At 40.4% G+C, this 13,013-nt stretch overlaps 1 protein-coding gene across 11 annotated transcripts in view; it reads left to right on the top strand.

Moving 5' to 3' along the window:
- CDC42BPB (CDC42 binding protein kinase beta) overlaps positions 1-11,619 on the top strand; it is a 91,462-nt gene extending 79,843 nt beyond the window's left edge. For 3 of the 11 annotated variants that reach the window (XM_041399258.1, XM_041398761.1, XM_041398590.1), the window contains 9 exons: positions 2,215-2,811; positions 5,764-5,861; positions 5,973-6,057; positions 6,204-6,324; positions 6,409-6,526; positions 7,455-7,493; positions 7,623-7,731; positions 7,823-7,893; positions 9,890-11,619. In XM_041399258.1, coding sequence (XP_041255192.1) covers positions 2,215-2,811; positions 5,764-5,861; positions 5,973-6,057; positions 6,204-6,324; positions 6,409-6,526; positions 7,455-7,493; positions 7,623-7,731; positions 7,823-7,893; positions 9,890-10,021 — 1,370 coding nt within the window. In that variant the 3' untranslated portion in view covers positions 10,022-11,619. Of the gene's footprint in view, positions 1-2,214; positions 2,812-5,763; positions 5,862-5,972; positions 6,058-6,203; positions 6,325-6,408; positions 6,527-6,882; positions 7,431-7,454; positions 7,494-7,622; positions 7,732-7,822; positions 7,894-9,889 lie in introns of those variants that run through there. The other 8 variants (XM_041398843.1, XM_041398675.1, XM_041399176.1 and 5 more) reach the window with 5 other exon arrangements.
- Positions 11,620-13,013: the final 1,394 nt, after the last annotated feature.

Genomic DNA, 13,013 nt, shown 5'->3' with positions numbered 1-13,013 from the left:
CCATAACTTTTAGTGCTGCTGTAATATAGCTTGCACAACAGCCTTTCATGTATAGTAAGTATTAAGCACTCAGTTAATTGATGAGAAGGAAAAGTGAGTGTGAGACATAAGCACTAATTTGGTCATTATCGTTACATTCAGGTGAATGGCTGAAATTAAAGGGATGAGTTACTGGGCATATCCTGACACATTCTCACCTTAGCTGTGTTCCCACAGCAGGTTTCAAAAAGCTTCAGCTCACAGAGCATGCACAGCATGCACAAAGGGTGTAGGCATCCCTTTAAAACCTCCATGTCTTATCTGTTTCTTCCAGAAATTTGACAACCACTCACATTCTCTTGAAGACCAGTGGTGTCCAAAGCAAATGTGTCTTGGGGTGCTAGACTTGTCAGGGATTTTCTCAATTCCTTCTTCTGTGTAATTTAGTTTGTGGCAATGTGAAAGTTGGATTTTACTCATGCTAAAGCTTGCATTTCAATGTAAAATAAAGCAGTGAATACAGGTTTTTAGAGACTTACTTGACTTCCAAAATTAAATTATATCAGGGATCTGGTTTTGGAACAAAATAAAATTCTTCTTGTTTAGAATAAGATATTGCCCAATTCCAGGAGAAACTGCTTTATATATGGAGACAGCAGATATTTGGAATTCTTTTGAGCAGTAATGAATGCCATTCCTTTGAGTAAACTTCCAGTGGTCACCATTCTTTAAGTAGTTAGATATAAACATAACTTGAGATGCAAATAATTCCAGGAATTCCAGTACAGTTTCTTGCATAAAAGAAAGTTGTAAATTTAATTTGAAAGGTCATTTCCTAAAGGAACAATTATCTGTATCACCGTGTTATATGTAAATGTGAAAATTAATTACCAGGTTTGGTTTTAAGTTAAGAGATGTTTAGCAGGAATTTTCTATGGACAGTTCTGTGTGTTAATAGCATTTTTATAAATTGCAATCTGTTTTTCATTTTATGGCAGTTGTAATTTTTAGTGTTAATTAACTGCCAGCTGTTTATAGCAAAGGTCTTTGGTTAGAATATTGCTTAATTCTTCACAAATAAGCTGGAGTTGGAGCTAGGAAGGCAACCATTTCTTTGTGGCAAAGCCAGTTATTTCAGAGAGCGTTTCTTCAGACATTTCATCTATTTATTCAGGTGAGGGTACACCACAACAGCACTTTGTAATTTAAACAGCTAAAGTCTTATTGCCAAGTTTAAAGAATTTGGTAGCTTTGGCTACATTACTCAACTGTTACTGAAAAAAGGCAAAGAATTTCCAATGAAGAGTTCTCTTTTTTTTTTTTTAACTACAATTCACAAATATTTTTAAAGCATTCAGCTAGCAGAAAAATTAAAGTTACAATTTAACTTTATTGGTTTATGCTTATTAAGTTTCCTAGTTTAGAATTGCTCTTCTTTTGTACCTCATTAAATACTCACTGCATTCTTGAAGTTCTTGTATAGCCAAGATCCCCAAAGAGCACACATTGTACCCAACCTCCTTAGCTGCCTCTAACCCTGCTTTAACAAGAATGCATCAAGCAGCAAAACTCCCCATGGGTAGCCTGACTAGTCCTTGTTCTGAAAGGGTTTTCCTGGTGCCTGTCCTGAGCCTCTCTTCCTGCAGCCTAAGCCCATTCCTTCCTATCCTTTCCCCATCACGAAGAACATTTTTTGCCTTTCCATATGTGGGTTTTACACCCCCTTATTGTACTGCTTTTGTACCTGGCTGAGAGATCTGCCAACAGTACAGCATTTTATCTCCTCGCTTATCAGGATTAAATGCTTTATATTTCTTGTCTTTGTATTCTGCAAATTTGGTCGTCCTCCAGAATTTACTGAAGATGCTGATGTTTTCCTGGAGGTGGGACCCACTTCTGAAGATGCAGCATCTTTCACTGTACAGATGGTACAGATGCAATTGTATAAAGAAACGTCTCCATTTATCCTGCATATTAAGCAGCATTTTCCCCCAAAGTGTTGTTGAGATTTATTTATTTTTTTTTGTGAACAGAGAGGGTTACAGGAATGCTTTGTTTCATTGTTTGCTCTGAGAATTAATAACAGAGAATCAAACATGTGTAATAAGTGCTCTTCCTCACCTGGTACATGTCTGTGTTTAGATTAATTTTCAGGCATCACTATGTAGCACTGCAGTGTTTCTGGGCCTGGTGATTTTCCTCTTTAACTTACGGCAGCTCTTGCTTCCTTTGCAGTGATAGTCCGAGCTGCTGACTGCAAGAAGGTGTACCAGATAGAGCTTGCTCCCAAAGAAAAAATCATCATCCTCATCTGTGGTCGGAACCATCATGTCCACCTTTACCCCTGGGCCTCTCTGGATGGGTCAGAAGGGAACTTTGACATTAAGCTTGCAGAAACTAAAGGCTGCCAATTGATTACAACTGGAACGCTAAAGAAGAGTTCTTCTACTTGTTTGTTTGTGGCTGTCAAACGACAGGTTTTTTGCTATGAAATTCACAGAACTAAACCTTTCCACAAAAAATTCAGTGAAATTCAGGCTCCAGGAATTGTACAGTGGATGACAGTGTTCAAGGACAAGCTCTGTGTTGGCTACCAGTCTGGGTTCTCTCTGTTGACCATCCAGGGAGATGGACAATCTATAAACCTGGTAAATCCTAATGACCCCTCGCTTATCTTCCTCTCCCAGCAGTCTTTTGATGCCCTTTGTGCTGTGGAGCTCAGTAATGAGGAATACCTGCTTTGCTTCAGCCATATGGGAGTTTACGTCGATTCGCAAGGTCGAAGGTCACGCATGCAGGAACTAATGTGGCCTGCAACTCCTGTTGCCTGTAGTATGTATATGTTTTTCTGTTGCCATATCCCTGTTGCTGCTTTACTTGTCGAAAAATATTCAGCATTGTATTCAATTTTGCTTCAGTTTGTCTTTGAATATCGAATTTAAGTTTTGGTGAGTTAACAGACACATGGTTCTTCCTGATGGTAGTTTTGGACTTGGAGATTCCTGGATGGTGCAAGAAGTGCTCTGTCTTATTACAGGACACAGAAGAATAAATAGTGGAATGCAAAATAATTTTTACAGAGTGTAGTCCTGGATGCAGGACGGTGCAAGACTACCTGTCTGTGAAATTCTACAAAGATTTTTGTTCACCTAGAGAGCATAAATGTCCAGTAGCCTGTAGGGTGTCTTCTGTGTACTGTACTTAAATTACAGTAGAAAGTTGAAGAAGAAATGTAAGTGCAAGTCTGAAGGTTCATAAATATAGTAAGACATAAAAATTTTCTCCTTTTGGTTTTAATTTTAGGGGGACAATATCCAAAAATAATATAGGTGGAGGTTAATATTTGAACCACTCTGCTTGTTTCAGGAGCATTGGTTATCAGCTTGGTAGAACAGAGACACATGCAGAGCATTTTTCAATATTCAGTAGTCAAAGGCAGTTGATGGTAAATCTGGTATTTCTATTTGAAGCTCAAATAGCAATTAAAATTTTTTGAATGATTGAAGGCAATAAATAGTTTTTTGTTTAAGTAGTACAGCAAGGAGTTAGGTGCATGTTGGTTTGATCAGACCAAGCCCTAATAGGAATGTGTTTAATTGTATTTGATTTGAACTGAAATTGTTTGCTTACTTTACTCTGACCTAGTTCTGTACAGAAGTCTGAAGCAAAGTCCCAAGGAAACAATGTAGTGGCAAATTTACTTTAAAACACTATTAGCTAAAACTAATGTTTCCTTTCCCTTAATCAGCTTTACAAGTTTTTGCATTTCAGCAAACTAGACTTGCTAGTTAATGGTTTTGTCTGTTATTTTTAGAAGTGTTCTTACTGTAAACTATTTTATAACATTCTTGTATGTGCAGTCCTGAGTAGTGCTGGCCTAGGGCTGTTTTTGTAGAAAGAGCAACATTTTCTGCTGCCAAAGGAAACTGAATTACTTCCCTTTTCAGTAGACTTGTCCTCACTCCTCAGTCCTAGTGTCTTTCACTAGTGATGGTGGATTTTTTTAACTATCCCATCAGGAGGTTGTAAAATTACAGAATGGTTTGGCTTGGAAGGGATCTTAAAGATAACTACTTCCAACTCCCCTGCCATGGGCAGGGACACCTTCCACTAAACCAATTTCCTCAAAGCTCCATCCAACCTGCCTTTGAACACTAGCATGGATAGAGCAGCTTCTTCCACAGCTTCTGTGAGCAGCTTGTTCCAGTACCTCACCACCCTCGCAATAAAGAATTTCTTCCTAATCTCTAGTCTAAACCCACTCTCAGTTTAAAGCCATTTCTCCTGTTGTATCACTCCATGCCCTTGTAAAATGTCCCTCTCCAGCTCCCTCGTAGCCTCTTTAGGTACTGGGAGGTGCTGTAAGGTCTCCCCAGAGTCTTCTCTTCTCCAGGCTGAGAACAGCCCCAGCTCTCTCAGCCAGTCATCGTAGGAGAGACCAACAAAGTGGAAGTGATTCTGCTGTGTAAAACACCGTGTTGTAGAGAGGTTTTGGGCTAAAACAGAGAATTTGTGTCTGGGGCATTCAGTGCCCTCGCCCCAGGAGAGGGCAGGCTGAGCCCTGGCCCTGCTCTGTAACCCGGGCTGGCCCATCAGGGTTGTCCCTGCAGCAGCCTGGCGCTGCTGTGCTGTGCTGAGCCAGCGTGGGTGTCCTTGGCTCCCGTGCTCCTGGTGCAAAGCCTTGGAGCCAGCTGCTCCGGAGGGGGAGCGTGGGCCAGCCCAGTGCAGGCGCTGACACAGCTCTCTGGGAGCCTCTTGAGACCTGCTCGAGCTCATCAGCTCTGACTGGCACGTGCCAGCCATGGCTGCAGGTGGTGTTCCTGCCTGATGCTCGCTTCTCTCTCTGGGTGCGAGCATCCGAGCCAGCTAAGACCTCATGTAATAGATGCTTGACCATAAATCACTTTTGTGTTACATTTTTATGATAGCTGTCCAAGGCATTCTTTTAATGAATTTAAAAAATAGCACCACAACTGTACTTCAGTTCTTCTAAGAAGATTCTGTGATGTGTTTAGTGTCCTACTGGGTTATTTTCGTTTTGTTTATTGAAGCATCTTCTCTCTATTAAATCCCTTAAGTTTCTAGTAACTGCTTTTTATATCAGGAGACAGTCTTTACATGAGCAGAAGCATGTTGATACAAAGCTCTAGAGATCTCTGCTTTTTGTTTGACCTAAAATAAACTTGTCTGCTGATGCTTTTTATGCCTTAAAAGTAAAAAATTGAAAAGAGAAAATGAGTTACGGGCTTTAAGCATTGTGACATTTTTCTGTCTACTTGATGAAAGTAACCCATACATGAATATCTAAAGGTAGAAAATTGTAAGCAAAAGAGAAAGGAAATTGAGAGCAGATCTGCATCATGAGTTCATGACCCAGCTCACAGATGGTGGCTCTCTCATCTCCTCTGCACTCAGCAGATGTGTAGTTAGTTTGCTTCTTCTGAAGTGAAGTAATCCATAGCAAAGCTAGCTCTACCACCTAGCGAATTTGTATGCATCTGAAAACTTCAGATGCCATTTTGAAATTTCATGAAATGGCAATGTGAAGTTTTAAAAAATACTGAAAGGGTCAAACTTAAATATTTCCATAATGCTGGTAGTTGTCATTAGCAAATCTATTCTCACAAAATAAATCTGTTTGAAACTGGGGCTTTGAAAATGTGTTTTAAAATGTATTTTGCACATAGTGGAAAACTTGTAACTATTGAAATCTGCTCAAGTGTTTGTCAGTTCTGCACTACTGAAATGACATTAAGGTTTTCTGTTTGCTTTCAATCAATGCAGGTTGCAATTCTTCATATGTAACAGTGTATAGCGAGTACGGTGTTGATGTGTTTGATGTTAACACTATGGAATGGGTCCAGACTATTGGCCTGCGAAGGGTAAGTAATTTTCTTTGAATATTGAACTTAATTGGGTTATTTTCAAATGAGCTGTTTCTTCAGAGTGTGTGCTAGACTTGAGGTAATTCTCTGTCTCCTTCCTCAACACAGATCAGACCATTAAACATGGATGGCACACTGAACCTCCTTAACTGTGAGCCGCCAAGGTTAATATATTTCAAGAACAAGTTTTCAGGTGAGTCCTGAACAAGGGGAGAAATGGGGAACTCATTCTAACTGGCTAATTTTCACCATGTTACCTTTGCACTAGATGAAATTTGTGTTGAACGTGTCTGGGTCAGCCTGTACCTCTGTAAGTGAAATTGCTTTGTGCTGTTACAGCAGGTGCTGGCCTCAGTGTACCAGAAACCTCTGACAATAGCAAGAAACAAATGCTCCGAACCAGGAGCAAAAGAAGATTTGTATTTAAGGTTCCTGAGGAAGAGCGGTTACAGCAAAGGCGGTAAGAATTTATTTGTAAATTTGTAAAGCATAACTGAATATACATGATGACATGCAGAGGTAAAAATCACTCTTGTTTTTTTAGGGAAATGCTTAGAGACCCTGAGCTAAGGTCAAAGATGATTTCTAACCCAACGAATTTCAACCACGTGGCTCACATGGGACCAGGAGATGGAATGCAGGTCCTCATGGACCTCCCACTGGTAAAATACATTTATAAGGGAGGGATACATATGTGCATTTGTTCTTGCTCACAAAAGCTGTGAAGATGAGCTGGATGGGCTCAAGTACTATCCCTGTACCAAATTCTTCTTTAAATCCTTTTGAGAAAGGTGAACCTTCCTGCTGTGCAATGCTTCTAAATCCTGTGCAAGGAAATACTGTTAGCTGACTTATGAATGAGACACTGAAAGACAGATATCACTGCCAGGAGCTTGTTAGTAGTTTTGTATATAATCAGTCTCTCCCCTTCCTTTTTCTTGTTTGTCTTAAAACAACAGAATGAATTTCCTTTCCCCTCATCCTCTCAACATTCTGCTCTTGGTATCACCCCCAACAGGCTTTGAGCACGTCTATCACATGAGCCCTATCTCTGCTGAAATCTCTCTCCAGAGTGACCATTCCTCACTGCAAGGCTCCCTTCTGCTTTCTTCCTCTTCCTGTCCCTCCTCTGCTTCCCTAGCAAGGGTAGGAGTAGCTGCAAACTGTTAGGAACTGGAATATGGTATGCTTGTGGCACTTCACCAATTCTAGAGCAATAACAAGGGGGAAAAAACTAATGCTGTGGAGGTAACTAAAATGCATGCGACTTGCAGTGCTTTATAGCATTTGTTTTATTTTGTATTTAACTAATACAGCATTTTATGAGCTATTTTAGTGTTAAATCTACAAGAGGAAGATGTGAAGGTACACTTTTATGTTCTGGATGTACCCTCCAGCCTAGAGCTCTTAGTCAGGCTTTCTCTTGTCTTTCTCAGATAGCCCAGATGTGGGTCAGGCATTTGTCATTTCAGCAGGAGGAGGAAGGAAAGCAGAGCTGTTAGTACAGTCCCTGCCTCTTCATAGAGGGTTTGCTGGCTGACAGGTTCCAGTGGCTGCTATGGGGCTTAGTTCTTTCTCTGTCTTTCTCAGGGTTTGTGTCTGTTACTGAAAATATGTGGATGTGGTCAAGTAAGTTCAGTTTTTCTACCAACACTGGGTTGTAATAGATTCAAAACCACAGTAAAGTTTTCATGAGTAACAGCTTCTTCTGGGATAGCTTTTGTTGCTGGCTAACAAGGTGTTTCATTTACGCTGTAGAGTGTCCTACCTCCTGCCCAGGATGAAAAATCCTGTCTGTCTTCAGCTAACCTGTCACGGCAGCAGCAGCAGCAGAGAAACAAAACCTACATCTCATGGCCCTCGTCAAGTAAGGCTGGGAGCAAGCTGCTCACTTCTGAGCTGTAATCTGTGATGCCAGCAGGAGCTGTAAAGTGCCTTTTGTCCTTTCCTCTCTGCAGGTGGCAGTGATGGGGGAGCAGCCATGCCTTCCCGAAGTATGTCCGACCCTGACCAGGAGTTTGACAAAGAGGTAAAACAGCTTCTGTACACGGAGACCAACAATATCCTGTTGGCACAGATTGTTCTCCTTCCAATAAATTACATGCCCAAGGAAATACTTCATAGAGATGTTTTCTTTCCACAAGTGTTTTTCCCAGCAAAAGTTAGATATGCTAGCACAAAAGCAAAGCTGTGAAAAGATCTTCTTATGGTGATATTTTAAGAAGTGTAATGTCTTCAATTAAGCTTTATAGGCAACAGAAATTTGACTAATTGATGAAATGTCCTCAAAGTTCCTAAAAATGTTCTCTGGGATATTAGCATCGAATAGCAAAGTAATATGACTAGTTAAGTAATTTTCTGTGCTGCCTTAAGGAAGACTTTTTGTCATAAAACTTGAGAAAGAATCAAATTTATAATACATAAAACTGCTTTTAGCAAGAATAAGAGTATGTGCCAGCAGTTACCAAACTTAAAATGTCCTGGCTCTACAAAACTGATGTTCCTAAATCTAAATAGAGAAGATACATGATTTTTGTATCTGTGATTTATCATGTGTTTTCTTCTAAGCTTTGTTAAAGCACTGTCTGTGCAAGGAAAGTGTTAGGAATTATTCCTGGGAAGCAAAGTCCCTGATTAAGATATTTTTAGCACTTTTTGGTATCCAGCTGCAGGTCCATGTAATGCTCTGAATTTTGAAGCATGTTTTTGTGAAGCCAGACTGTTGCTGGATGCCTTAGCACATGTCAAGTCCAGAGTTCTGATGACGCCTGTGGTCTGACTTCCTTTGTAACCTTCAGTTAGCCATTGAAAGCACATGAAAGTGGGGATCTCTAAACAGGGATATTTTTGAAACAGTCTTGATTTTCAGAGGTGGTTATGACAGACTGTGTTAGTTATTCTGCTCACCCTTCCCAAACTCCATTATGTTCCATGCTCTAATGGTAATTGTTGTTTGTAGGCATGATTAATGATGGATTCGAAAGGGATTTTTTACAATGTTTTCTCTTTTTGGTAGCTCTTAAAATTTCTAATGACCTGTTAAATTTTAAAAAATAGTAGTTTGAAACTGGAAAGAGGCTCTAATAGCACCTTTTGGCTTTATACTATTTCCATGGCTGCATTTGACTTTATGAACTGGATCACATTAGGATAATCTTGTTATAGATTATCTTATTTTTGTTCAAGCCATGCAAAATCTTCTAAACAGCATTCTTGAAGGATGTTACCTTTCAATCTATTTGCTAAGTATATATTTCCCTTTCTTGAAAATAACTTGCTTCAGTGGTAACAGGGTTTTTTTGTGCAGTATTTCATTAGCTGTGAGTCTGTGCAGTGCTCAGAATTCTAAAACACCAAAATAGTGGGAAACTTGCCAGCCATCCTGTTGAAGTGGGACCAGCCTGTGAAGGCAAATATCCAACGACTAATCTCATACTGGGGAAATAACTGTGGATAGTCTTTATTAGATATTGACGTAGGACATAGCCACTAAGTGTATTCTGTTTCCAGATCTCCAGCCAGATTCTTGGCAGCCTTCACTCGTTTGTCAGGCACTTCACAGGCTTGTTGCTGTTTTGTAAACAGTTCATAATGCTTGTTTCCTTCCTCCTCACCAAGCTGAAGATGATTTGACTATAGTTTTTATATGTTTACATAGGCAGATAAAGCTACTCCTGAGCTATAAAAATTGCAGGCTGCTAAATTGTGAACAGCAGTGAACAGATAGATGTGTTCCATCAGGAAAGCTTTGCGATGTCTAAAGGAGAGGAGCCAGAGATGTAGCAATTTCCACATACTTTACCATAATTCCTGTTGCGTCAGAGGTCACTTTTGGGACTGCACTAGAGCCTGTTGATGGTAAAGGGAGTAATTGCTTGAATGTTTAACTGTGGATTTAATGCAATGCACACTGCTTCGTAGGTGTTGCTCACCCTCATTTTTGAGTGCCTTTGAAAGCTTTTGAGTGTAAAGAATTCACTTCAAGTAACCATAATTCTTTAACTTCTCATCCTTCTCGTTAACAGCCTGATTCAGACTCCACCAAACACTCGACTCCATCGAACAGCTCAAATCCCAGTGGTCCCCCAAGTCCCAACTCTCCTCATAGGAATCAGCTTACGCTCGATGGACTGGACCAGTCGACCTGTGACGCGTAACGCCGGCGCTCCCGCCGCTCCGGCTCCTGTCGCCCCCTGCTCCCCCGTGCTCAGCAGCAGGGCAAAGCCGTCTCAGATGCTAGTGCCAAGACTGACACAGACTCTCTAGTGTACAAGAGTAATTATATATCCAGATTGTAGATACAAACTATGGAAATGAAGAAAATTCTTTACTAATAGCGATTGAGCTTTTTATGCGGAATTGTTCACTGCTCGGTTACGGTTGATTCCTTTCTGCACAGCTGTGACAGTTTTATTGCATAGGAGCGTTTAAGGCCACCGGTAAATAGTCTTATTCTTATGGTGAAAGAGAAATAGAGTTACTGATAATGTTGCTACAATATCAGGAATATTATTTTTCTATAGAATGATGTAATGTCTGATTAGCAGGAAATCCTTTTAGACAGAATTTGGACTTCTAAATAGGAAATGTGAGCAGGGCTAGTTACATCCTCAGATGAATACACTTTTCCCTTTTTCCTGTAACTGTTTTTTTTCCTAAATCTTAAGGAGAATGGTAGGAAGCTGTAGGTCGTTTCCAACATCAGTAGAGTCACCAGGAAGTCAAAGAAAAGCTGGTTATAGTTTTGTGGCCTTTTAATTCATTTCACCATTACATATACAGCTGCATAACTGTCTTTCTATCTTTCTACCAACTTTTTAGTCTTGTACATAGGACTACTGACAGTTATCTCATTACCCATTCCCTGCTTTTAGTCCTCATCGGTCATTAGTCAGGGCTTTTAAAATACTGCTGTGAAAAAAATTTTACTCCTAGTTCCTGCCTTTCTCCTCCTGAGAAGTTGTTTCTCCTGGGTTTTTGGTGTAAGGACACACTACGCTGTTTAGCTAGCAAGCCTTCTTGTGGACGCATTGCCCTCGGAGTCTGCTTGACCCAAGGGGCTGTATCACACTAAAACATCAGTCTGTTCATTGGTTACCAAAGTGGAACGTGAAGGATGTGTAACTGGGGGTGCTGCTTTTCTCATTAATTGTATCCTCACCTGCATGAAGACCCCATGATTATTAATCAAGTATTGATCATGTAGAAAAATGCACAACACACTCCTGTATATTTTGCGATGGCCCACGTGTGGTGATGTTTTGCGTGTATATTTAATCTCATGCTTCCATGTATTATACATTTAGTACTCAAAGATTTGTGACCATGTTTCATTAAAAGCTTGTAATTAATTCAGTGGCTGGCATATCCAGTTTGTCATTGTTACACTAGTGTGCCTTCTGTGCCAATTTTATGACAGTTGGATGTCACTTATTTAAAATTCAGTTTAAATGGGCTAATGATATACCAATGGCTAATGTTCTTTTCTGAAACACTGTATAGGACGTGCACTTATCTTTAGTTTAAACTGAGTGTTCTAGTCAACATTTAATCCTGTTACGTTAAGTGTTCGACAGTACTTGCTCTTTTTCTCAGATTCTTGATAAAGGGGCTCAGTTAGAGCTGGACACTACTGCTTTGGGGGTTTTCTGGTTTTTACTTTTTTAATGTAAGTCTAAGTCTTTGTAATTATTGAATTGTGAGAACATTTTTGAACAATTTACATGTCAATAAAGCAGAAGAGGGAGGTTTTAAAGTTTATAGTCGTCTGTCTTGACATCTGAAAACAATCTACCACTGACACTTGCTTCAGTCTCATGGTAAATTCTCCTTGTTCACATGGATATTTGACATAAACTGAAGGTATTTTGGAGCTCCATACACAAGCACTACAAGAAAGGTGCATATTGCTGAAGGTGAATGAGTGTTCAGGAGCCATGGAAGTCCTTTGGTGGAATACAGCACTGAAATTTTGTGCCCTCAGTTTTGTTTTAGTGTTGTCATGTCGTTGATTTGCTGGCCCTATTAATCCCTTTTTAAATGATTTATATGACTCGTTACTTAGAGCTGAAGTGTGGTAAGGAGGCTGCAGGGTCTATCCGTGCATCTTAAGTATCATAAAACAATAAATATATTTCACTTGTCAAAGCAGTACTGCCAGGGAAAGCTTAGGAACATTTCAAGGATTGGTGTGTGAATGGTGCAGCCCCTCAAATAGGGATTTTTTTTACAGCTCTCCTCATGCTCTGGTATTTGAGCACCATAGAGCCCACTGTAGCTAGACAGTGCCAGCATCTCCTCTAGGGTGTCCTAGGTAAGCATCCCTCATCCCTTACGGAGTGCCAAGTGTTCCTGAATTCCTTCTTGGTTTGTCTTGCCCTTCACAGGAAAGGTCGAGCTGGGTGTTTTGGACCCTGCTGTTCCTTGCCTGACCAAACCACGTGAGCAGGCTGGGATGGCTTGGCTTGGGAAACTGCACCCACACTGTGTCCTGGGGATGGGGGATAGCTGACAGGAGATCTGAGGGCTGTGTGCTGGAAGGACTCTCACAAGTATTCATGCTAATCAGCCTTTGACTTTTGAAAAACATTTCTCCTGCTCTTGAGCTGATTTTTCTGTGCACAGTGAGGGCTTGGGATGACAACAAAGTCTTTAATTATGGCGGTATTAAATCATAGCACTCAGCAGTGCCAGGGCTTGGTTATAATTTAAGCAGGAGAATGTTTCTAGAAAAATTAATTAATTGCTCATATGAATACATTATTCTTTTTTTTTTTTTCTGCTTAAGTCTGGCCAAGCAGAATTCCTTCCCAAGTCCTCCACCACAGCCCTTTGCAGATCATCTTTTCCCTTATGGATTTTGATTCTAGTTACCTAAAGAGTCCTCTTGAGCCCTCAGGAAAATGTTCATAAATGCAGGAATTCAGGTGAAATCATTCTCTGACAATGCATTTTCTTATCCCTGGAGGCTACCAGTCTAGGACTGAAAGTGAGGAATTGAGCTATGCAAGGAATGAGGGTAATTTGGTGTCTGCCTGTTTCTCTGCTCATTCCATTTTCACAGAGGCATGACATCAGGTCCTGAAGCTGGAGTGGTGGGTGTACCACTCACTGCAACAATTGGTCACTTCTAGCACAGATCTTTTCCCC

The sequence above is a fragment of the Onychostruthus taczanowskii genome, unplaced genomic scaffold (assembly GCF_017590055.1).
Source record: "Onychostruthus taczanowskii isolate IOZ18803 unplaced genomic scaffold, ASM1759005v1 scaffold1, whole genome shotgun sequence".
In the NCBI taxonomy this organism is placed as follows: Eukaryota; Metazoa; Chordata; class Aves; order Passeriformes; family Passeridae; genus Onychostruthus; species Onychostruthus taczanowskii.
Note: the sequence above shows the minus strand (reverse complement) of the source record. Positions and strands in the feature narration are given on the sequence as shown.